Raw genomic sequence first — 26,205 nt, forward strand, 5'->3', positions numbered from 1 at the left:
GTAGGTCACAGATGTGGCTTGGATCTGGCATCGCTGTGGCTGTAGTGTAGGCTGGCAGCTGTAAGTCCAATTCCACCCCTCGCCCAGGAACTTCCATATGCCATAGGCGTGGCCCTAAAAAGAAAAAAGTAAAAAAGGAAAGGACACAAATAGACACCTTTCTAAAGAAAACATTGAATTGGCCAGCATGAAAAGGTGATCAGCTTCCCTCAGGGAAATGCACATCAAAACCACAATGAAATATGACCTCACATTTGTCAGAATGGCTATCATCAAAAAGATAAGAGATAACAAGTGTTGGTGAGAAAAGGAAACCTTTGTGCACTGTTGGTGGAGATGTAATTTGGTGCATCCACTGGGGAAAACGGTATAGAGGTTCCTCAAAAAAGCAAAACTGAAACAGCTATATGATCTAGCAATCCCACTTCTGAGTATATATCCAAAAGAAATGAAGTCAGTACAGTCGACCCACAAACAACAGAGGTTTGAACTGCACAGGCCCACTTATATGTGAATTTTTTTTTTTCAACAAACAAATACTACAGTATTATATGATCCATGATTGGTAGAATCACAGGATGTGGGACTGTGGGTACTGAGAGCCAACTGTAAAGTTATATACAGATTTTTGACCCCACCCCTAACTCCTGTATTGTCCAAAGGTCAACTGTATTTCAAAGAAATATCTACATTTCCATGCTCATTGCAACACTTCACAATAGCCAGGACCTAGAAACAACCTAACAAGTGTCCATTAAGGGATGAATGGATAAATAACATGCTATATATAAATTAAATTATTTAGCCATACAGGGAAAATCATGTCACTTGTGACAGCATGAATGGGCCTTAGGGCATTATACTAAATGAAACAAGTCAGAAAGAAATACTGTATGTTCTCGTGTATATGCAGAAGGTAAAAAAGCTGAATTCATAGGAATAGTAGAATGGTGGCTGGCAGGGTGGAGGGTGGGGGAAATAGGAAATTGTTGGTCAAAAGGTACAAACTTCTAGTTATACAGTGAATAAGTTCTGAAGATCTAATATACAGAATGATGACTGTAGTTAATAGCGCTGTATTATATACCCAAAAGTTGCTGAAAGACTGATCTTAAATGTTATCGCCACATAAGCAAAAGAAAGACATTTATATGAAGTGATGGAGGTGTTAACTAATCTTATTGTGGTTACCATTTCATTATATACGTGTCTCAAATCATCAAGTTGTATACCTTAAGCTTACGCAATGTTGTATGTCAATTATATCTCAGTAAAGCTCGGGAAAAAAGCAAGTCATTGATTAATTTAAAATGTCTCCTCTGTGGATTTTTTTAACGTACAAAGAAAATACATATTTATGTGAGCTAAAGCCAACAGTGAATAAGGAAAACTTATTAAAATATAGATTTGATCAAAATGCAATTTGAGATCATAGTGAAAGTTTATACTAAAAATAGATTTTGATAAATTATTCTGAAATCATGAAGATTTTGACCTAATAATCTTCTAGGAAAGGTAAATATTTCATAGTTCATTTATGTTATTTGAACTATGGCATTTTACATTAGCTTTTTATTTACACTTAAATATTATCTATAAATCCTTACATTTAAATATACAGGTATAATAAGTGCATTTTCTTTATTCTTTGACATTTGTTGTTAAAATCTTAATTTTGTGTAAATGTAGTGTGTCTACAACTATTAAAATTGCTGTGTATGTTTTATACGGTTGGAATTACCAGATTCTCCTCAAGTAGATAGTATGCTACTGTTTTTTTCAGAAAGTTTTGCTAAAATCCCTGACTGAAACTTCAGAAGCAAGGCAGGACTGTTACTGAAATGAGGCAGTTGGCTGACACCTTTGCCTTCTTCCTTCTTTTCTCTTCTGCTTTGCATACCACGTCAGAAGCAACAGGTGAAGGGAGGTGACCAGTGCTTGTTCATGTACTATACCCACTAATTTTAGTTCCCAGGAAAATGACTGTAGCTCTGGCCATGTCCCTTTGGGGAGTTATGAAATTCTTACCCAGATGGCAGCAAACATTTACACGGATGCCAAAGGTTAAGTCGATCAACAGCAGAAGTGTCTTAGGCGTGCTTACTAAGTATACTTTAAGTGCAGTTCCTGGGGCCCAGATAAATCCAACTTGTGGATTTTTAGACAGAGAGGGCACACAGATTTCACCCTATGAAAACCACCTTAAATAACATGAGTGACAGAGAGACAGTCTCAACTGGTCATTTATAAATCAAATGGCAAACAAATTAACAGATGGCCCTAATGCGCAAGAGATCATATAGTATTCACCTAAGGGAAGCTTTGAAATAATTCTTCTTTCCAAGCTAGTGGGTATAAAATACAAAATCAGTTTAGAAGATGATATTGTTTCTTCTCTCCCTTCTTCCTGCCTTTTACCTATTTTTATTTACTTGAATGCTAACTGTATGTCAGATACTATGCTAGGTACTGGAGACGCAGAAATAAGCTCTTATTGTCACTGCCTTCACAAAACCTATTCAGTTTAAGAAAAAGCAACCAATTGGTCAAGGGTGATCATTTTTCAAACTGATCATTTGCAATTAGTATACAATTAGTGTATAGTTATTTGTAAAACTTTAATTATGTGGGCACTACACAAAAACATTATTTCAGAGAAAATCATTTTTTTACTAGAATTCTTATGCTGAAATTTAAGGTTATTTACTTTAAATACACTTAAAACACAGCCTCAATGGCTAAAAATTGCTAAGTAACTACAAGTCTTTCTTTTAGATGAATAAAGTAGAAAAAGTACTTGTTAAGTGCCCATGGAATTTCTCTTTCTGTTCTTATCAGAATAAATAAATAAATACATGTTCTACAGCATATATGAGTTATACATATTCATAGGTACATATAAAAATCCGTGCTATAGCATAGTAATTAACCAGCAATTTAAGATTATTTTGAATTCCTCATATATCAAAATCTGTTATTTATATGACCTTTATATGAAATGCCTGAATTTGAATTCATACTATTAGTTTTAAAAAGTCACAAAATTCATATTTAATTCCTTGTTAACTTTTAACTTGTCATCCAATTCACTGGAATTTTTAGGGTACTAGTAGGCCAGTAGAAAGAAGGAAATTGAAATATTTTAAAAATCAATCTTTTTTTAAATTTGTGGGCAAAAGACATATAAATGAATTAATTAAAATACAGGGTGTTTCTATACTACAAAGGTATTTTTATTGACCCTGTGCAGAAATATAGGGGAGTTGATGTTTAAGGCCCTAGAAAGATTTATGTTTACCCTCAGAGAAGATTTATGTTTTGGAAAAACCTACCATCAACTCATTTGACAGGGAGATTTATATATCTTTCATTAGATGAATGATTTGAGAATAGCTGCTTCTGCCCTTCTGTTTATAGTTTGCTTCTGTTTCAAAAGACATTTAAAATTGTTTTCATCAAAATTCTAAATTATACACTTAAAAATTTAACAATATAACTTTCTCTCCTAAAAGTGCTCTACATTGGCAATTTGATACTTTTATGAAAAGGCAATTTTATTTCAAGCTGAGATACTCAGCAATCTAGAAGGATACATTAAAATGTACCTCAAATGCCATTAGAAAATTATAAAACAGATAATCCTTTTGAAAAATTATATGCAGAAAAACATGTACTTAAGTCATAAATCTACACAGAAATTAGTTTAATTCAATTCCACTCTAAGCATTTAAGGCAGTTTTTTGGTATAAGCCTTATATTGATCTATAAAATGGAATTTTAAAATGATTGCTCTCTAAAAAGATTAGAATCACATTCATTCCAATTAACCATCCCATTGGTTTTAGCAAACCAAAATTCCATGCATAATCACACTGTCCTTATGGGTAGAATTCTTTCAACTTGAGAAAACTATTAAATATAAACTGAATTCAAATATTTTCTTTCTTACCTCTAGTAAAACCTCCATGAGGACAGAACCTTGCCTAGCTTCTGTACAACTGTACTGCCAGAGACTAAACATACTTAGCACAGTGTAGGTACCCAATACATATTTCTTCTTTATAGGTAGAGGAAATAAATATTCTTCACTGACAAACCTATTATCAGACAAAATATCACCAAATTCTAAAGTTAAAATGTCTATTGAAAAATGTAAAATTACTGACTTGAAGATCATAATCAAAAGTAGATTCTCTTTTTCCAGCTGAAGTTAATTAATTTAGGGCAGAATGTCACTTTCTCTCTCATATTAAAATTTTTCAACAGTGGCAGTCCTGATGCCACTTATTGTCCCTGATTTTTTTTTTTAATCAGTTTGAGAATCATGTGGTTTGTGGGCAACTGGAATTGTCTCTTTAACTGTAGAATCCCACCTTCTGTTTACTATACTACAAACATGAACAGACGCTTCATATATTTTATTAAAATATATATTAATTATTAAAGTCATCTTTTGAGAAATAAAGACACAGTGAATATGAAGCCTAGAAAACCTACTCTATCCTGAAAGGTGCAACTATTTTTTTATTTATTTGTTTGTTTATTTTACCTTGGGTGTGTCACTTACTTATATTTAAGGGTCGTTTCCAACCTTCTCTTACATTCTGTTCTTTCCTCTTTTTCATTTCCTAGGGAATTCTAATTTGTTTAACTACATATGATCTAATAGCTATCCCTTTAATAATGTTTTTTCTTTAAACCCTATTTTGTCACATTATTTTAAAAGGATTGAGCCTAAATATAAAGAATAGTTTAATTAAGTCAAATACATCCCCAATGTGGAGAAAGGATTTGACTTTCCAATCTCAAGAATGGTGAAAGGTATGAAATTTCATCCTACTTGCAAGGAAACAATTTAGCCTACCACAGTTTCATGGGTCCTGGCAGAAGATATGAGACTCTGGGACAGAGACAAAATACTATTACTCATGGCAGCAGGAAGCATGAGCTTCATCTTTGCATTGGTTGCTCTTGCGGCCAAGCCTCAGGAGTAGGTGCTGCACATGCAATGGGTTTGTTTCACAACCGAGGAACTCAAGCTTTGGGAACCCAAATCCTTTATAATGGGCTGCAAGAAAATTGGTCCTTTGCCCCAGAAGAAGACATTATCTTTAATATTCTAAACAGCAACTCTTCCCTTTGCTTTCCTGTATAAACATCCTTAAAAAAGATAGTTCAGAACTAAAGGACAAGTACGTCCATACAACATACACAGAAATATGTGAGCCCCATGGAAAGACCCATAGTCTCTCAATAGTATCCACCTCTCTTTTCTCTACTCTCTGGGGTTCTGGCAAATTTCCCTATGAGTCTGCCACTCATTCAACCTCTTGGATTGACCTCACCGAAAAGAGGCTCAGACCAAACTGTTCAATTTGTTTCATATAGCATTTACCAAGGGCTGCCATTAATAGGACTCCAAGCAAGTAGATGAAGCCAACCTATGGTATTGATCTCAACTGTATTCCCCAGAATCCCATACCCAACCAGCTGAACAAACCTCCTAAAACATTCAGGTCTATCTCAGAAAACCAAATGATGTTCTCTTGTTTCTGTGTTTACCTTTCCCCTTGAATTGAAACATCAATCCAGATACTCAATAAAGACATATACATTTTTAATTAAACTTACAGAGACCCGTTCTGTCTCTCACTTTAGCCAGGTAGACTATCATAAAGGTGCTGAGTGATTAGCATCCTAAGCCATGTGGCCATTATCTTTTTGATCTAGGACCACATCAGGAAACAAGAACATCTAGGTAGCTGAGATAGAGTTAAATTTAAATTTTCTAGGTCCCCTTCTAATTAGGCCACCACCTGAAGTGTGAAAAGATCACTTAGAACATATAGCAGTTAGACACTCACTTATAACACAAGCAGAAATTTAAAAGATTTATGGAGAATTGTCTCCTATTACCAACTGTTATGCATTGCAACCCTTTTAAAATAAATCCTAGCAAATGATTGCTCTTTAATTTACTATACCACTGCTAACTGTACTGCTGCCTCATTCAGCTTCTGACCAGTTCTAATCCTCAAATGATTAGGGCAGCATTGCTATTCTTAATTTCCCTTCAATCTATGCTTTTGGTTTTCCATTCCATTTTTTATGCCACCCTGTTTCACAGCTGTTGTTTCTCAACATAATATATTCTGTAAAGTTAAATATTGTCACATATAAAAAAATGTTAAGGGTTTTAAGTATAATAAGATTGACCTGAAGCCCTATACATGGATTAAAATTATGCATATTCATCTAAATCGCATGTCCTAAATAATTCTTTGGACATGGAAATAGAATACATTTGAAGTAGAACAGTGTCTTGGAGTCAGACATACTTGAGTTTAGAGCTCAGGTCCCTCACTTACTTGCAGTGTTATCTTAGGAAGTTTGTTTTTTCATCTATAAAAGTGGAAAACTGTATTTCTTAGAGTTGTTAAAATTAAATAAAATCACTTAAAGTCACATAAAATCACTTAAAGTCACATAAAATCACATAAAATTCCTGACATAATAAGAATATGGAGTCAATACTCAAGAGGATGTTAATACTCAGGAGGATGTTGTCTTCCTAATTTATGATTGTGAGTGTGTGGAAGTCATCAAATGAAATGATGGTGAAATGTTGACAAGCGCTTCTGCCAAATAGGAGTCTTTTCCCATCCTTTTCACATTATTCTTTTACTCACTCTTGTTTGTTTGCTTGTTACAGCTTTATATTAGTGCATTGATGCAAATTATCATGGTTTGTTCACTTGATACATTAGTTACCCTTTTTCAGAAGCTTGAAAATTATTTTCTCAGTTCTTCATTTCATTGAACTATTAGGACAACATTAATTTATAATTTACTTACATGCCAAGTTTCTAGTGTTTGATTGGTAGCTTGAAAATTAAGGGGTTTGTTCCTGGATTTGATAGAATCACAATCTGGCTATTTGGAAGACATATGTTAACTAACCCAGCAGATAAGTCAGGTGGGAACAACATCCTGGGGAGTCCATGTGACACATCTCGACTAATATAGTGATGTTACTTGCATTGAATTGGAGTTGAACACAGCCTTGATTTATTCAGTCTATAAAATAACAGTAATTGTGTAGGATAAGGGTTCGATCCCATTTCAAAAAGGTTGTATATAAAACAATATTTATGCATAGACTGATTTATCCTTTGAACTGCAATGTAATTTCCACAAAAATGGAGTTAGCTCTCAAATGTATGTAACTAAGTCTCAGGATTCTAATTTTTTTTCTTTTTATTATAATTTTTTTATATTTTTTATATCCCCAATACATTATTTTTTTCCTACTGTATAGCATGGTGACCCAGTTACACATAGATGTATACATTCTTTTTTCTTACATTATCATGCTCCATCATAAGTGACATAGTTCCCCATGCTATACAGCAGGATCTCATTGCTAATCCATTCCAAAGGCAGTAGTCTACAACTGTTAACCCCAGGCTCCCAATCCAGCCCACTCCCTACCCCCTCCCCCTTGGCAACCACAAGTCTATTCTCCAAGTCCATGATTTTCTTTTCTGTGGAAATGTTCCTTTGTGCTGTATGTTAGCTTCCAGATATAAGTGATATCATATGGTATTTGTCTTTCTCTGTCTGACTTACTTCACTCAGTATGAGAGTCTCTAATTCCATCCATGTTGCTGCAGAATGATGCAACTGACAAGGGCTTAATCTCTAAAATATACAAACAATTTATACAACTCAACAGCAAAAAAGCCAACAACCCAATTGAAAAATGGGCAAAGGACCTGAATAGACATTTCTTTTTTTTTTGCATATCATTTAACATTTTTATTTAATTATTTATTTATTTTTACGCTATACAGCATGGGGGCCAAGATACACTTACATGTATACATTTTTTTTTCCACCCTTCCTTCTGTTACAATATGAGTATCTAGACATAGTTCTCAATGCTACTCAGCAGGATCTCCTTGTAAATCTATTCTAAGTTGTGTCTGATAACCCCAAGCTCCTGATCCCTCCCACTCCCTCCCTCTCCCATCAGGCAGCCACAAGTCTATTTTTCCAAGTCCATGATTTTCTTTTCTGGGGAGATGTTCATTTGTGCTGGATATTAGATTCCAGTTATAAGTGATATCATATGGTGTTTGTCTTTGCCTTTCTGGCTCATTTCACTCAGTATGAGATTCTCTAGTTCCATCCATGTTGCTGCAAATGGCATTATGTCATTCTTTTTATGGCTGAGTAGTATTCCATTGTGTATATATACCACATCTTCCGAATCCAATCATCTGTCGATGGACATTTGGGTTGTTTCCATGTCCTGGCTATTGTGAATAGTGCTGCAATGAACATGCGAGTGCACGTGTCTCTTTTAAGTAGAGTTTTGTCCGGATAGATGCCCAAGAGTGGGATTGTGGGGTCATATGGAAGTTCTATGTATAGATTTCTAAGGTATCTCCAGACTGTTCTCCATAGTGGCTGTACCAGTTTACATTCCCACCAGCAGTGCAGGAGGGTTCCCTTTTCTCCACAGCCCCTCCAGCACTTGTTATTTGTGGACTTATTAATGATGGCCATTCTGACGGGTGTGAGGTGGTATCTCATGGTAGTTTTGATTTGCATTTCTCTTATAATCAGCGATGTTGAGCATTTTTTCATGTGTTTGTTGGCCATCTGTATATTTTCTTTGGAGAACAGTCTATTCAGGTCTTTTGCCCATGTTTCCATTGGGTGATTGGCTTTTTTGCTGTTGAGTTGTATAAGTTTCTTGTATATTCTAGAGATTAAGCCCTTGCCAGTTGCATCATTTGAACCCATTTTCTCCCATTCTGTAAGTTGTCTTTTTGTTTTCCTTTTGGTTTCCTTTGCTGTGCAAAAGCTTTTCAGTTTGATGAGGTCCCATGGGTTTATTTTTGCTCTTATTTCTGCTGCTTTGGGAGACTGACCTGAGAAAATGTTCATGAGGTTAACGTCAGAGAGTGTTTTGCCTATGTTCTCTTCTAGGAGTTTGATGTTGTCTTGTCTTATACTTAAGTCTTTCAGCCATTTTGAGTTTGTTCTTTGTGCATTGTGTGAGGGTGTGTTCTAATTTCATTGCTTTTTCATGAAGCTGTCCAGGTTTCCCAGCAATGCTTGCTGAATAGACTTTCTTTTTCCCATTTTATGTTCTTGCCTCCCTTGTCAAAGATTAATTGACATTGGTGTCAGGGTTTATTTCTGGGTCCTATATTCTGTTCCATTGGTCTGTCTGTCTGTTTTGATACAAGTACCACACTGTTTTGATGACTGTGGCTTTGTGATATTGCTTGAAATCTGGGAGAGTTATGTCCCCTACTTGGTTTTTGTTTCTTAGGATTTCTTTGGCAATTCTGGGTCTTTTGTGGTTCCATGTAAATTTTGGGATTGTTTGTTCTAGTTCTGTAAAAAATGTCATGGGTAATTTGATAGGGATTGCATGAATCTGTAGATTGCTTTGGTTAGCATGGCCATTTTTACAATATTGATTTTTCCAATCCAGGAACATGGAATATCTTTCCATTTCTTTACATCTTCTTTAATTTCTTTGATTAATGTTTTATAGTTCTCGTCATATAAGTCCTTTACTTCCTTGGTCAGGTGTATTCCGAGGTACTTGATTTTTTGAGGTGCAATTTTAAGAGGTATCATATTTTTGTATTCCTTTTTTAATATTTCATTGCTGGTATACAGAAATGCGACTGACTTCTGAATGTTAATCTTATATACTGCTACTTTGCTGAATTTATTAATCAGTTCAAGGAGTTTTGGGGTTGAGTCCTTAGGGTTTTCTAGGTATAGTATCATGTCATCTGCATACAGTGACAGTTTTATCTCTTCTCTTCCTATTTGGATGCCTTTTATTTCTTTTGTTTGTCTAATCGCTGTGGCTAGGACTTCCAAAACTATGTTGAAGAGCAGTGGTGAGAGTGGGCATCCCTGTCTTGTTTCAGATTTGAGTGAGAAGGCTTTCAGTTTTTCCCCATTGAGGATTATATTTGCTGTGAGTTTATCATAAATGGCTTTGATTATGTTCAGGAATGTTCCCTCTATACCCACTTTGGCGAGGGTCTTGATCATGAATGGATGTTGGACTTTGTCAAATGCTTTTTCTGCATCTATTGAGATGATCATATGATTTTTGACCTTTCTTTTGTTAATGTGGTGTATGACGTTGATTGATTTGCATATGTTGAACCATCCTTGTGAACCTGGGATGAACCCTACCTGGTCATGGTGTATGATCTTTTTGCTATGTTGTTGGATTCGGTTGGCTCAGATTTTGTTGAGAATTTTTGCATCTATATTCATCAATGATATTGGCCGATAGTTTTCTTTTTTGGTGGTATCTTTGTCTGGTTTTGGAATGAGGGTGATGGTGGCATCTTAGAATGTCTTTGGGAGTGTTCATTCTTCTTCAACCTTTTGAAAAAGTTTAAGGAGGATGGGCACCATATCCTCTTTATATGTTTGGTAGAATTTGCCTGTGAAGTCACCTGGTCCTGGACTTTTATTTGTAGGGAGTGTTTTTTATGACATCTTCAATTTCATTTCTAGTGATCGGTCTGTCCAGTTGGTCTGTTTCTTCTTGATTCAGTTTTGGCAGGCTGTAAGATTCTAGAAAACTGTCCATTTCTTCCAGATTGTCAGATTGGTTGGCATATAGTTGTTCATAGTATTCTTTTATGGTATTTTGTATTTCTGCTGTATCCGTTGTGATTTCTCCTTTTTCATTTCTAATTTTGTTTATTTGGGTTATTTCTCTCCTCTTCTTAGTGAGTCTAGCCAGGGGTTTGTCAATTTTGTTTACCTTTTCAAAGCACCAGCTCTTAGTTTTATTAATTTTCTCTATTGTTTTTTGAATCTCTATTTTATTGATTTCCTCTTTGATCTTTATAATTTCCTTCCTTCTGCTGACTTTAGGTCTTTTTTGTTCTTTTTCTAATTTGTTTAGGTGGAGGGTTAAGTTATCAATTTGAGGTCTTTCTTCTTTTTTTGAGAAAGGCCTGCATCGCTATGAATTTCCCTCTGAGCACTGCTGTTGCAGTGTCCTATAGATTTTGAGAGGTTGTGTCTTCATTATCATTTATCTCCAGGTATTTTTTAATTTCCTTCTTGATTTCCTCATTGACCCATTGGTTTTTTAGTAGCATGTTGTCTAGCCTCCATGTAGTGGGTTTGTTCTCATTTTTTTTCCTGTGGTTGATTTCTAGTTTCACACCATTGTGTTCAGAGAAGATACTTGAAATAACTTCAATGCTTCTAAATTTGTTGAGGTTAGCTTTGTGTCCCAATATGTGGTCAATTCTTGAGAATGTTCCATGAGCATTTGAGAAGAATGTGTATTCTGATTTTTTTTAATGTAGTGTCCTGAAGATGTCAATTAAGTCTAAATTTTCTATTGTTTCCTTTAGGATCTCTGTTGCTTTTTTGGTTTTCTGTCTAGAGGATCTGTCCGTTGATATGAGCAGGGTATTAAAGTCTTCTATTGTGACTGTATTCCCATCAGTTTCTCCCTTTACGTATCTGGGTGCTCCTGTATTTGGGGCATGTATGTTAACGATAGTAATATCCTCTTATTGGATGGATCATTTAAACATTAAATAGTGTCTTTCTTTATCTTTCTTTATGTCTTTTGTTTTAAAGTCAATTTTTTTCTGATATGAGTCTTGCAACTCCTGCTTTCCTGTCATGTCTATTGGCATGAAATATTTTTTCCCATCCTTTCACTTTCAATCTATATGTGTCCTTTGTCCTAAAGTGGGTTTCTTGTAGGTAGCAGATTGAAGGTTTTTGCTTTTTTATCCACTCAGCCACTCTGTGTCTTTTGATTGGAGCATTCAGTCCATTGACATTTAAGGTGATAATTGATAGATGATTATTTATTGCCATTTTGAACCTCGTGTTCCAGTTGATTCTATGATTCTCCATTCTTCCTTTCTTTTTCTGGTTGTATGGTCTCAAATTATTTTCTGCTTGAGTGTTTTTCTTTTCATTTTTTGCAAATGCAATGTTTGGTTTTGATTTGTGGTTGCCCTCTTTTTAAAGAATGCTAACCCCTTCCTATAATTATGTGTTTTAGCCTGATGGTCCCGTAGGTTCAAACACTTCATTACTATACTAAAATTAAGAAGATAAACAGACAAAAGAAAGAAAGAAAGAAAGAAGGAAGGAAGGAAGGAAGGAAGGAAAGAAAGAAAGAAAGAAAGAAAGAAAGAAAGAAAGAGAGAAAGAAAGAAAGAAAGAAAGAAAAGAAAAATTTTTTAAAAAAAAGAGAATCTATTTCCTCACATCCCTTGCCCACATTTTATGATTTTGATGGCTCTTTTTTTTTCTTTTTAATTTTATTTTGTTTTAAACATGTTCATGATTAGATCTGTATGCTGGCTTATCTGAGTGACTGCTCCCTGATTGTGGCTTCCTCAGTCCTTTCTTTTTGGTTTAGAGAAGCCCTTCCAATATTTCTTTTAGCCTGGGTTTTGTATTGCTGTATTCTTCTAGCTTTTGTTTATTGGAAAAAAAAATTTATTTCCCCTTCTATTTTAAATGATATTCTTACTGGATAGAGTATTCTATGTTGCATATTTTTTCCTTTTAGCTCTTTAAATATCTCTTGTCATTCCCTCTTGGCCTGTAGAGTTTCTGAAGAGAAATCAGCTGATAACCTTATGGGGATTCCCTTATAGGTAACATTTTGCTTTTCTCTTGCTGCCTTTAGGATCCTCTCTTTATCACTAACTTTTGCCATTTTTATGATGTGTCTTGGTGTGGGTCTATTTGGGTTCAACTTGTTTGGGGCCCTCTGTGCTTCCTATATCTTGAAATCAGTATCCTTTAGATTTGGGAAGTTTCCAGTGATAATTTCTTCAAATATATTTTCCATTCCCTTATCTTTTTCTGCACCTTCAGGAATTCCTGTTATGCCTAAATTGTCTGGCTTTATATTATCCCATAGGTCTCTTATATTGCTTTCATGTTTTTTCATTTGGTTTTCTGTCTGCTGTCCTGTTTGGATGATTTCCATTATTCTATCTTCCACATCACCAATTCGTTCTTCTGAATTATTCATTCTGGTTTTTATTGCCCTTAGCTCAGTTTGTATCTCTGCAAATGAATTTTCTAGCTTTTCTTGGCTCCTCCTTATATTTTCTAGTTCCTTTCTGAGGGCATCTGCATTACTGTTCATATCTTCTCTTAATTCCTTCAGTATTTTCACTATTTCCCTTTTGAACTCCAGGTCTGTCAGACTGCTGAGGTCTATTTCATTGTTGACTGCTTTAGGTGAGATCTCCTGTTGGTTTAACTGGGGGTGGTTTCTCAGCTTCTTCATCTTGCTTGTTGTTTTCTTTTTCTTGGTGGAGTTGTACTCCCCGTAGCTAGGCAGGGTTTGCCTTGGCACTGCTGTGGAATGTTTCCAGGAGGCTGGCGTTATTGGTCATCTTCTTTGAGGCAGCGTGGGTTTTCTTGGGGGTGAGCGGGGCTGACAGTGTCTCTCTGAAGCAAAGGAGCACTTCCTGAGGGCAGACTGGACTGGAAGGTCCGCACTGCGATGGAAGCAGATTTCATGCGGCTGGGTAGAGCTTGCTCTGGTGTTACTGGGCTATGGGGCTCTTCTAGGGGGCTGGCGGTGCTGGTCAGCTGTTCCACACCCCAAGGGCAGGAGTAGCCAGCTGGGCCACTGAGAACCCAAAGGGCTCTTCCCCAGGGCAGCAGGGATTGGCAGGATCACACGGCAGTGGAGGCAGATTTGCATGGCCAGGCCGAGCCTGTACTAGCTTTTCTGGGCTGCAGGCCTTTTCCCGGGGGCTGACGGTTCTGGGTGCTGCTCTGCAGGGTGTAGCCCCTCCAGAGGGCAGGCAGGCCAGGGCAGGAAAGCCCCTGCAATGGTTGGCTTCCTGCAAATGGTGAGGCCAGCCCTCTGGGATGGCAGGCAGCCTCAGGTCTGGTGCACACGCACATTGTAGAGAGAGGGGGGATGCACTGGGAAGCACAGCTTTCTGATAGCTGATGGGCAAGTGAGCTCACTGTGGTGTGGGGAGTATTCTATGGTGGCCCACCCCTCCTCCTCTCCCCTCCCCAACACTGGAGCCTTGTTTCTCCTGCAGATCCAGCTCTTCTCTCAGGTTCCCTCTGATGTGGCTTTCCACCCCCAGCCCTTAGCATATTGCTCCCTGTACCCACAATGCTCAGCTTCCTAGTCTCCCAGGCACTCTCTGCCGTGACAACTGGACAGACTGGTTCCTGGTCCCCCAAGCAGTCTCAGCACCGCCCACCCCAGCTCGTTCCCTGGGACTAACTTCCGGAGCTGAGGTCTCCGTGCCCAACCCTCACCCAAGCGTCTCCATTTTTGGTGACTGTGCCAAACAGATGATCTGTTTGGTTCTCATTCTGCTCTTCAGAACTCAGACTTACTGCTGTGCTCTTCTCTGCATCTGGAGATCCCTCCGATTCGGTTCATCTTTCCGTCCATCAGGTGACCTTCCAGGGAGTGGGATCCCTTTCTCCTCCACAGTTCCCTTTTGGCTCTGATTCCCCTTCTCTCACTCTCCTCTTTTCTCTTGTTTTACCCAGATATGTCACGAGATTCTTGCCATTGTTGAAGTTTAGGTTCTCCTGCCAGCGATTAATTGCTGTTCTGTGTGAGTTGTTTAACCTGTAGATGTGGGTTTTTTTGTTGTGTTTGTGGGAGAGGGCAAGCATATCCCCCTACTCTTCCACCATCTTGCCTTTCCTCTGAATAGACATTTCTCCAAGGAAGATATACAGATGGCCAACAAGCACATGAAAAAATGCTCAACATCCCTGATTATTAGATAAATGCAAATCAAAACTACCATGAGATACCACCTCACACCAGTCAGAATGGCCATCATTAGTAAGTCCACAAATAATAAATGCTAGAGGGGGTGTGGAGAAAAGGGAGCTCTCCTGCACTATTGGTGGGAATGTAAACTGGTACAGCCACTGTGGAGAACAGTATGGAGGTATCTTGGAAAACTATGCATAGAACTACCATATGACCCAGCAATCCCACTCTTGGGCATCTATCCGGACAAAACTCTACTTAAAAAAGATACATGCCCCCGCATGCTCATTGCAGCACTATTCACAATAGCCAAGACATGGAAACGACCCAAATGTCCATCAATGGATGATTGAATTAGGAAGACGTGGTATATATACATAATGGAATACTACTCAGCCATAAAAAAGAACAAAATAATGCCATTTGCAGCAACATGAATGGAACTAGAAACTCTCATACTGAATGAAGTAAGTCAGAAAGAGAAAAACAAATACCATATGATATCACTTATATCTGGAATCTAACATACAGCACAAAGGAACCTTTCCAAAGAAAAGAAAATCATGGACTTGGAGAATAGACTCATGGTTGCCAAGGGGGATAGGGAGGGAGTGGGAGGAATTGGGAGCTTGGGGTTAATAGACGCCAACTATTGCCTTTAGGATTCTAATATTTTTCAAAGATTAGTCTTTTTGCCAATATAAAAACCTCTAGCACATATTTTCTCACATTCACAAAAAGAAAAAAAAAAAAAAACAGACCATGCATCTACTTTACCCATTAGTGTAAAAATTATCAAAATGCCCCATATATTTCTTAATTCATGGGGAGGTTTCACCAATTTTGTGAATTAAGAATTATCCATTCATATTTAAGCAGCCACCCTGGCAATTTTTTTAGTGTTCTTCAGAATTAACGAGACTTGTTTCATCTGTAAAGGCCATCTCTGGTTCTGCCACCAATAAGCAGAAGTTGTATATGAAGAGAAAGTGATGATTTTAAAAAAGGATGTAAACAGAGGTTATGGGAAAAAAATGCCTCAAATATATTAAATACAACTAAATTCATTTATAATAAGAGAAACATAAACTAAAATAGCTCTGAGGTACTAGTTTTAACTTGCAAGATTGGCAATCATCTTAATCCTTTTGGATATATACCCAGAAGTAGGATTTTTGGATCCTATGGTAACTCTGTTCTTAATTTTCCCAGTAACCTTTTAACTGTTTCTCATAGTGGCTGCACCATTATACATTCCCACCAACAGTGTGTAAAGGCTCCATTTTTTCACATTTTTGTCAACACTTTTTTTTTTTTTTAACAGTAGTCATTTTAACAGATGTGAGGTGATATTTCATTGTGGTTTTGACCTGCATTTCCCTGATTAGTAGTATTGAGCATCATTTCATGTGACAAACTATAGCCAAGATGTAGAAACAACCTGGATGTCCATTGAAAGATAAATGGATTTTTAAAAATATGGTAGATATGTGCAATGGAACAATTGTGCAGTTGTTCACATTCAGTCTTGTATGTGCAGTTCAGCCTTTAAAAAAGAAGGAAAAGCTGCCCTATGCAACAACATGAATGAACCTAAAGGTTATAAACTAAATGAGATAAGCCGGTCAAAGAAAACAAGATGCTGCATGATTTCCCTTGTATCACATAGCTAAAATGGTCAAACTCATAGAAACAGAGAATAGACTGGGAGTTGCCAGGAGCTGGGGGGATGGGAAATTAGGGAGGGGCTGTAAAATGGGTATAAAATTTCTGTTACATAAGATTAATAATTGCTAGAGATCTGCTGTACAACTTCATGCCTACAGTACCAATGCTCTACCGTGCACTAAAAAAATTTAAGAGAATATACCGCATCTTAAAATTGTTTGTCATCATAAAAAAAAATAGATTGGCAAAAGTCTAAAAGCTTGATAGAATAGCACATGGGCAAAAATGTAGAGAAACACATTCATACATTCTGAGAGTATGTCCAGATACAATCTCTGTGAGGACAATTTGATGCCGTATATCCACATTTCAAATTTTCTTTGAACCAGAAACTATAGCTGCAGATAGATTCACTCATTATGAAATTCTGTACACACAAGGCTATTTATTTCAGCATTATTCCACGTAGTATAAAAATAGGGACAGTCTAATTCCCAACTACAGGTGAATGGTTAATGGAGTTATATTGTTATTCTTATTTTATAAATATAAATGTTCACGTTTTTATGACTGTGTATTGGTATTTGCAGAATCAAGTAGTATATTTTCCTTTCCTGAATATTTTTGTTGTTTTGTTTTGTTTTGTTTTGTGGTGTTTCTAGTTGTCTTTCTGTTTTCCCTGTAATTATCTTCCATGTCTTTCAGATTCCCTCACCAAGTCTCTCATTTTGGGGAAGTCCCATTCAGACCTCTTACTCCATCATTGGTTAATATCTTCCTAGGTCAACTATAAAATTCTCATTCTGTGGCCCCCTTTATTTTCCTGGGTTGATTCTAGTGCTTCTTTTCTTTGTCATTTCCTTTCTTGGTTTTACTGTTTTATCTATGAGTATAACTTCAAGCAAATTATTAAGAAAATGTGAAAAGGAGGTACATTTTCTGAGATTTAACATGTCTAAAAACGTTTTTATTCTACTTTCACACTTCATTTATAGTTTGTCTTGGTACAGAATTCTAGGCTGAAAATTGTTTCCATCAGAATTATAAAGGTTTTACTGCATTGTCTTTTAGCATCACTGTTGTTGCTGAGAAATATAATGCCTTAAGAATTTTTTTCTTCCTGTTTTCCTAAGAAGAGGGAAAGCAAGAATTCTGGTATGATTAATGCACCATTCTTCCCCCAAAACTCTTCATTCAAGGGAACAGAACAGAAGGACTTTTCTTCCATTCCTTTTCTGGTTGGGCAGAACTACTCTTGCATCTGCTCCTTCCTCTGACATGGTTAAATTTTATGATCTCTGAGAACATCTTTCAGTATGTGGTGATGAGGTAGTTGATGTTTAGAAACACTCTTGTGTTAATAGAGCCTAATTTCCATCCCACTGTCTGTGTGAACTCAACAATGCTTTCTTGAATATCAGAAGTTGAATATTGACTCTTCCATTTCCTATACATTTATACTATTGTTATTTTAATTTCCTGAGAAAAAAAGATGCCTCTGGAAGAAAAGAGGCCAGTAGAAGGAAGTTAAAAAGTGAAAAGTCTTCAACATGTATTTTTAATATTTAGAAAAAAAAAACTTTATTACAATGTGGAACATTTTCCTCTCTTGGAAGCTTGGTTTTCATCACCTTACTCAACTGCAGCTTACTTAGCCTCATATTGTATAAACCATCTTCACAGTTATCTAATTAAATTCCTAAGTCTTTCATGTGGTGTGTGAATATTTCTGTACAGATTTACATTTTGATCTCAACTTTACCAGCTTGTTGCCTTGGGTCTGGTCACTTATGTTCCACAGCCCAAATGTGAACATTATTGATAATATCAAATTTGGAATGACATCTCTTCTATCCTGCTGTCCATTCTTCAGTAGACAACAGAGCCTTGAATCAACTAAAATCAAACTAATTCATTTGGAGTTCCTGTTGTGGCTCAATGGTTAACGAATCAGACTAGGAACCATGAGGTTGCGGGTTCAATCCCTGGCCTCGCTCAGTGGGTTAAGGATCTGGCGTTGGGGTGAGATGTGGTGTAGGTCACAGACGTGGTTTGGATTTCGTGTTGCTGTGGCTGTGGCATAAGCCAGTGACTACAGCTCTGATTAGACCCCTAGCCTGGTAACCTCCATATGCCGCAGGTACGGCCCTAGAAAAAGACAAAAACAACAACAACAACAACAACAACAACAAAAACAAAACTAATTCATTTATTAAGGTAGAGCCAACATGAAGCAAATATAAAGATTTTCATAACCAAGAATAATCACAAATATGAAATTTAAAAAATGTTGTTACTTATGACAAATAAATGAAAGCAAGTTAAGAATAATTGCCAAAAATGAAACTACATTATTTGAGATAATATAGGCATTTTTAATAACTTGATTAGATCTATTTATTATTAATTGTTTGCATAGATATTTTAATCTCTGCAGTTCATGTTTTTTCAAAAACTACTTAAGCCTCATCAATGTGAGACAAATTAAAGAAAGGGCTTATATTTCTTTTTCTGATGAAGGTCAAACTCCTCCAAATAGAAGTACAGCATCTATTTTGTAGTACTACCATGTAAGAATTTTAAATAACTTGGATTATTTTGGTATCCAGTGGAATTTGTGGGTGAAGAATGTAAATTTCTAAACTGGAATTTCCAAACCTATGGCAATTAATGTTTTCACTACAGCAAAAGTACCAAGAGAAATGTAAAGAATTGTAATCTTAGCAATCATTCATCCATTCAAGACCTACTAAGTGCAATCAATTTTGCTAGATAATATGCAAAGGGGAAAGGAACTGAGCATATATATACAGTGAAATGTTTCATAACAGGAGGAAAAGTCATTGTTGGAGGAAAGTGTGTGGGAAGTACAGATGTCCCACAACATTCCAGATTCACAGACTGTATGTTGTATTATTTCATTTATAATATTTCTACTTTTGTAGGTTGAATCAATGGTAACTGAGAATGTGCTATTTCAAAATCTATATAATAAAATGAAATATGATTTCTGAGCCCAGAAAACAGAAAAATATTTTTAAAATTTATCCCTGTAACCACAAAGAATGATCATAATTCATTATGTCTTGTGTCTAAAATGCTGCCAGAGCTTTTGAATGAAATTGTTAAGTTTTGAAAGCACCACAAATGACCTCTATTTTTTAAATTGTTGAAGGTAAGATAAAATTGTCCATCCAATTATGGAACCTGTTTACTGTAACTGAGAATGATTGAAACATTCCTGTCCACACAAATATTTCATAGTTTTCTTTCTGGTGACAGCTTTTATTCTTCTCTTGTCAGTGTTACTGGAAAGGTTTGCAAGGGCTGTTTAATATTGAAAAGATCCTATTATTCTCCAATTCAAAAACATCTATTTCTTAGTGTGTGCTGACAACTGCTGATGATAAAATGATAGGTTTTTTATATATAACATAGAATTCCTTTCTGAATACATACACACCCTAAGATATATTCTTTCCTGTGTCCTGATAATTCTATGAAATAACATAAAATTGGTCACTCCTTTAATTTCTAATTATAGAAATTCTGTGTGTGTGTGTTTGTGTGTGTGTGTCTTTTTTAGGGCCACACCTGTGGCATATGGAGGTTCCCAGGCTAGGGTCGAATCACAGCTGTAGCCGCTGGCCTACACCACAGCCATAGCAACACCAGATCCAAGCCTCATCTGTGACCTGTACCACAGCTCACGGCAACGCCAGATCCTTGACCCACTGAGCGAGGTCAAGGATTGAACCTGCATCCTCATGGATACTACTCAGATTCCATTCTGCTGAGCCACGATAGGAACTCCTCATTATAAACATTCTTAAATGCCTCTTCAGAACTGATATAAAAATTACTTCCCATGACTATGGACTGTATGTCTGTTGTATTTTTACTTACTTGCTTTTTGTGTTTTGTTCTGATGTCTCCAACTTATAAAATTGGTTTCCATTGTTCCCATATTAAAGGCATGAAATTTTCTGTAAAAATATATATAAGCTCTCTTTTCCATCTTAATTTTATACACAGTATTTGAAAGACAAAAAACATCCTAGTGGTATTCTAAGAATTTATGCAGATTCTGCTTAATCTTATGTTTCAGGCCTATGAAGCATTTCTAAAGCAATAATCATAACACTTAAAATACACTTACTTGCATAACATTTTTGTTGAAGTGGGTTTTAGGGATCATATATTCTCCAACATTCCTGGCAGGGGACTACAATGAATACTTTAAAATGAAACTTCCTTTTTTTTTTTTTTTTTTACTTCAGTTCCTTTCTTTGATTGAGAAGTTATGTATATATCTTGCCTTCATCTCACAAATGAAAATATGTTCAAATGCAATTAATCTAGCCTATTAACTCTACTAAACATATGCTGTATTTGTTAAACACTTCAGAATTCTGCTCTGAACCAGTTAATTCTAAGTAATTTCTCAGTTAAATATTTACATGGGCTTCCATGATGATAAGCTCTCGCCTGTTTTAAATAATCAGCAGATTGTCCAGAGAGGGCTATGTGAAATGTAACACACTGTAATAGAGATCCACTGGGATTTAAAATGGTTTAGCTGGCTGGGACTGTTTTTTGCTAGTTTTATCCTAGCTAAAAGAGGTAACAGCGTTATGAATTCTTTTCCTTGTCAACATTTTTAATGTCCAGAAATCTACTAAAAAAAGAAAAAAAGAATGAATGCCTAAATAGACTAAGCAGATGTTTACATTATGAACATCCTAAATACATTTGTCTGTTTCTCTGTCAGAAAAGCAATAAATCTTTATGTTTGTGGAATTTTAGGAATAACCCAATTTGAAGTTATCTTCACAGCAGACTAAGTAGATGGAAAAAGTAGAAAAAAAAATGTATTGGCATTATTCTTCACCAAATTAAATTGAAGAAGAAAATAATACACAGGCTTTGCAAATTTGCAATGTGTACAAAAATACTTAAGATGTGTCTAACTAGAAAAATGGTATAAACCTGTAAAACATCAAATAGTGATCAAAGATTTAAATAACTTTTGTAAGAGATGATTTCAGATGTGGAAATGATTAATTCTTAAATGAAGTGTAAGACATCAGATTGATCACTCTAGATGAGAAATACAGATGAGACTGAAAGTCCTTCAATGTGGTATTTAAGCCCAAGTTTTGAAAATACACATGACTATATGTAGACCAGAAAGCCATTTCCTGCCACAACCACTCGATATTATTCTGTCTCTATTTTCCTCCTTATGACCCGATTTTATAAGTATTTATTGAGTCTCTTCTGTAAGTGTGGTAAAGGATAGAAAAAAATGATTCTCTGACTTCTGAAGTCATAGTCAACTAAGAGGATTAGTAAAGCACACACGTGGGAGCATTTATAGGATCAGAGTAAGAAGGAACTGTGGGAGGGGTTCTGAGACAAATGCTTTACTCCACCCAAGTTTAAGTAGGTGCTTAGGTGTATCTGTAATTTTCACAGTGAAAAGTAAATACTTTGTTTGATTTTAATAAATGCAAGGAGTAGTGAGCTGCATAATTGTAAATCATGAATCATCCCTAAGATTCAATTTCTCATTTCTGAGATTTTTCTGTGTTTGATTGACCTATGTTTTACTAATGACAATATTGATATTATTTTTCTTCATAAATGGCAACTAATATTCAGTAAATACAGCTCAAAAATATTCTGAATATTAATGTAACATGGCTAGGATTAAAACTTGGTCATGGATAATTCAAATAGAGAGTAATCTGCTGGAGATTACAAGTAATCCCCCTTTTTCCTCAAATTCCTTGCTGAGTCCCAGACTTAGCAAAGGAAAGGGGTGGGGAAGTGTTCAGAACCGTGACCATTCAGGACATATAGGTGGGTTTATTTGTGTGAGTATCAAATCTTACTTTTGGACTTTTCACTCAAAAGGTTCTCGTAAATATTTTTTGAATCCATTGAATACATTCCAAATCAAGTTTAGTATTTTCATCTTATGTAGGCTTTTGCTGTATAATTTATCCAGCTAGTAAAAGGAATGGAATTTTGATTATATGTGGCTTAGAAATTAATTGTACTCCCTTGATGAATGTTTAGGGTGTGTATGTTTTAGTTGCTCATGTTTAAAAACACTGAAAGAGCTGTCAACATTTGGATGGATATCAGAAATGTTATACATAAGTTTGACTATTCATGAAATGATAATAGTTTCCTAAGGGTAAAGGGGAAGAATTTAATCTGGAGCCAAGATTGTGCCAATCTTATAAAAAATGACACAACTCCCTGTAATTATATTGTAATTAATACTATGTACATTTGGACTTCAAAATTTGTTTTTCCTATACATGCTAGGAATTTACCATCCTAAAGTTGACTAATTAACCACCTTTCCTTGGTTATAGATCTATGGCATGTATTTTTGGTAAAAACAGGACAGATCACTTTTTTCGTTCCCTGGTTTTATTCCTGCCTAAACTAATAAAACATAGGCTCTTTACACCCCTGTAACATTAAATTGTTCCAAAAAGAACTAAAATAAATTGAAGTAATAAATACATACATTTTATGAGCCTTTTTGTGGAGAAAGATTAAGAACAATTTGGAGAATATTGAGGATTGGTGATACATGCAGAGTTTTTTTTACTAATGCTTTTTTAAAATTAGTTACAGTAATTTATACTAAACTCTGACAATTTAAATGAAAGGAAAGCTATATAAATGAAAATTTTAAATATATTTTAATTATTTCTATTCTCAATAAAATTAGATGGTAAAATTAATATGTGTTATGACATTTATGAAAATTTAGTTTCTATAAAAAAACAAAAACATACGCATACATAAATAATCATAGGTCATCACAAGCATATCTGATGTTTTAGTGTAAAGGTAGCCATGAATTTTAAAGAGAAAGGTCATGTTATAAAAATGAATCCTTTTAAAAATTAGATCATAAAGAATGTTTCTCCTGGAATGAGGATGAAATCAGATATGTTCGAATATGTATTACTAGCTTTCTCATTTATTCCAAAGCATTTAAGGTATTTAATATATAATACGTTAACCATAAATATAAAACTCTTTGAAAATTACTGGTTTTACCCAAAAGCTTTTTTTTTTTTTTTTTTTAACAGTGAATTGATTTCCCATTATGATTTTTTTTTCACTCAGGCACTAACAGGCACCTAATGTTGAATAAGACACAGATTCTTCCTGTTGTAATTAGAGCCTGGTGAATCATTATCTGAATAACCTTTAAAATAGACTTATGAAAAGTATTTTAAAGGACAAGTACGAGGCACTTCAAGACATGAAACAAGGTGTTCATCTCTTTATGTGGAAAATCAGGGAAAGTGAGGCTGGGTTTTCTTAAGATCACTTTGGCTGTGATGTGAAGGATGAAGGGTCTATGTCTAGAGTCACCTGGGAAGCTCTTAGAGATGAGCCAGAAGGAAAGGATAATGCAGCAGAAGGAATGGAGAGAAATAGGCGGATCCAAATCTATTTTGGAGCTACATCAATTGGACTTGTTGAGGAGTGAGGGAGGAAAGGATGGAGGATGAGTTCTAGATACCTGGCAGGAACCCTTGCAGGATGGTATGTGGGTTTACTGAGTTGGGGGCGCTGGAAGAGGACCCAGTTCTTGTGGGAGGATCCTAAATGTGGCGTCGCTCTGCTAAATTCAGATGCTGGTGAGAGAGCAAAGTGGGTGTGTCAAGCAGGCAGTTGGATCTGTGTGGATCCACAACCCGAAGACAAAGTGGGTTATAAATCTTATCATCATCGGCCTAGTGAATCCAAAGCCCATGGTGTATGAGATCATGCTGGGAGGATATAGACCTGGGAAGAAAATGGTCCTAAACCACCACATTGAAAGGTTGAATAGGGAAGGAAGAAGCAGCAGAAGAGGCTAAGAAGCTTTTGGAGAGTTAACAAGCAGCAATCAAAGCTAAAGGCTATTAAGAAAGCAGTAGCATCATTTTGATTTTCATGCTGAGAGAGAATTCCTGTGTAATAATAACTATCTGTGAGAATCAGGAGACAAAACTTCCAGGTTAGCAGCACCTGGGATTTCCTGGGCCTTTTGTATGATCAGAAAAAAAAAAAATGGTTATTTTATTCTACCACTTAACAATATTCTGAGAAAATATTAAATAATGTCTATGATACTAAAAATTAAATGTTATGAATAGACATATATTGCCACCAATGTCATAACCAGGCATTTTCTTAGAGGATAGTCACAGAGTTACTCTCAACAAAAAACGTCGTTGCATTTATAGAGTTTAAATATCTGAAGAGGAGGTTTTGGGGTTTTTTTTCCTGCCTGCAGATGTTGTTACCATTTATTGATGGCAGTTTGATTAAATGTGTGTCCGATAAGGTGAGAGTCGTCACTGGGAGTGAACACTCGGTCTCATGTGGTTTGGAATCACCTTTTTTTAAGTTTTCTGGTGTTAATTTCAAAGATAAACCAGTTAAAGAAGGGTGAGTCATCATTATTAATGTATTATAATAGTCTAAGCTTGGAAGAGCTCAAATCACTTTAAAAGTTTTGTATAGTCAATATAGTAGGTATTAATTGTCACAATATTCTTCGTGAGGAAGGTGTACTTGAAACAGCCCATTAATATGTGCCCTTTTTTCCTCATAGGGTTCCCTGGGGATACAAGGCCCCCAAGGTCCACCTGGAAAAGAAGGTCAGAGGGTAAGTAAACTCCGAACAACTGGCAGGCATTACTAACTCAGGGGCTGCTTATTTCTGAACACTTGCAAAAAAAAAAACCAAAATACAGCAACCAGGTGGGCCTAAGGAGAATATCAAATATCTGAAAGCCAAAATTTGAGATTTGAGATTTTGACCAAACTTCGACAATCCAGAAAATTCTATTTATTTTCCAGATTGGTAGCACAAATGTGGAGATACAGTTTGGGTGAAATGAATTAACCATAATTTGATCTTGAGCAAATTGGTCATATTTTGGCAGTTTTGTGTTAAGCTCATCTTTGCAGAGTTAAGTTTGATGGATATCTTTGTGGAGTTTTGGTCTGTTCATGAATTCTGCAAAGATTGTGTATATGAAGTACATTCTGCAGCCAAATTAAATTATTGACATTAGTGACTCTTTGTAGTCACTTTTACTGCCTTTGAGATAAAAAGTGTAGTAGGTGAATATGTTGTACTTGCCATGGGAATAAGCAATCACCTTCTAATGCAATTAGGTTTACTGGCTCCCAGTAAAAGGACCTCCTGCGGTGACAGTTGCTCAGCTCTTCATGAATACTATCTGCAATGGGGCATCCCAATTCTTGTGGCTAATTGTTATTAATGATTTTCAAATCATGTTAAAGTCTACAAACATTTTGTGTGTGCTTTCTCATGAGTAGTAATATCAACTTTTTTTTTTCCTTGCTGTTGAGAACTGTACGACTCACAGAGTAGATGTCTTGCCCAAAGTCATAGAACTAATAAGAAGTCAAGCCAGGACTTGAATTTGACTCTTATTGTCACAGGATATTAGCCACAACTCTCTTTTTTACTCATTTTAATTTATTATTCCCAGTTCTGCCCTCTGGCAAATAAGTCCATTGCCTCAAATAGAATCCTTCAAATATTTGAGGACTAATGGTGTATTTTACCAAGAGCTTCCTTTTATCAGGTTAATCAAATCCCCATTCTCTTAGTTCTTTATGTTGTCTGCCTAACATGCTGATAGTCTTTCCCAGAAAACACT

General features: G+C 35.9%; 1 protein-coding gene across 5 annotated transcripts in view; it reads left to right on the forward strand.

The window, feature by feature from the left end:
• COL19A1 (collagen type XIX alpha 1 chain) overlaps window positions 1-26,205 on the forward strand; it is a 357,656-nt gene that overhangs the window by 156,909 nt on the left and 174,542 nt on the right. For all 5 annotated transcript variants that reach the window (XM_084958732.1, XM_003121272.6, XM_084958748.1 and 2 more), the window contains exon 16: window positions 25,125-25,178. In XM_084958732.1, coding sequence (XP_084814858.1) covers window positions 25,125-25,178 — 54 coding nt within the window. The remainder of the gene's footprint in view (window positions 1-25,124; window positions 25,179-26,205) is intronic.

The sequence above is a fragment of the Sus scrofa genome, chromosome 1, assembly GCF_054392235.1.
Source record: "Sus scrofa isolate SSC_HxYL_T2T_F1_AM1 chromosome 1, Sscrofa_HxYL_maternal_Yorkshire_Landrace_v2.0, whole genome shotgun sequence".
NCBI lineage: Eukaryota > Metazoa > Chordata > Mammalia > Artiodactyla > Suidae > Sus > Sus scrofa.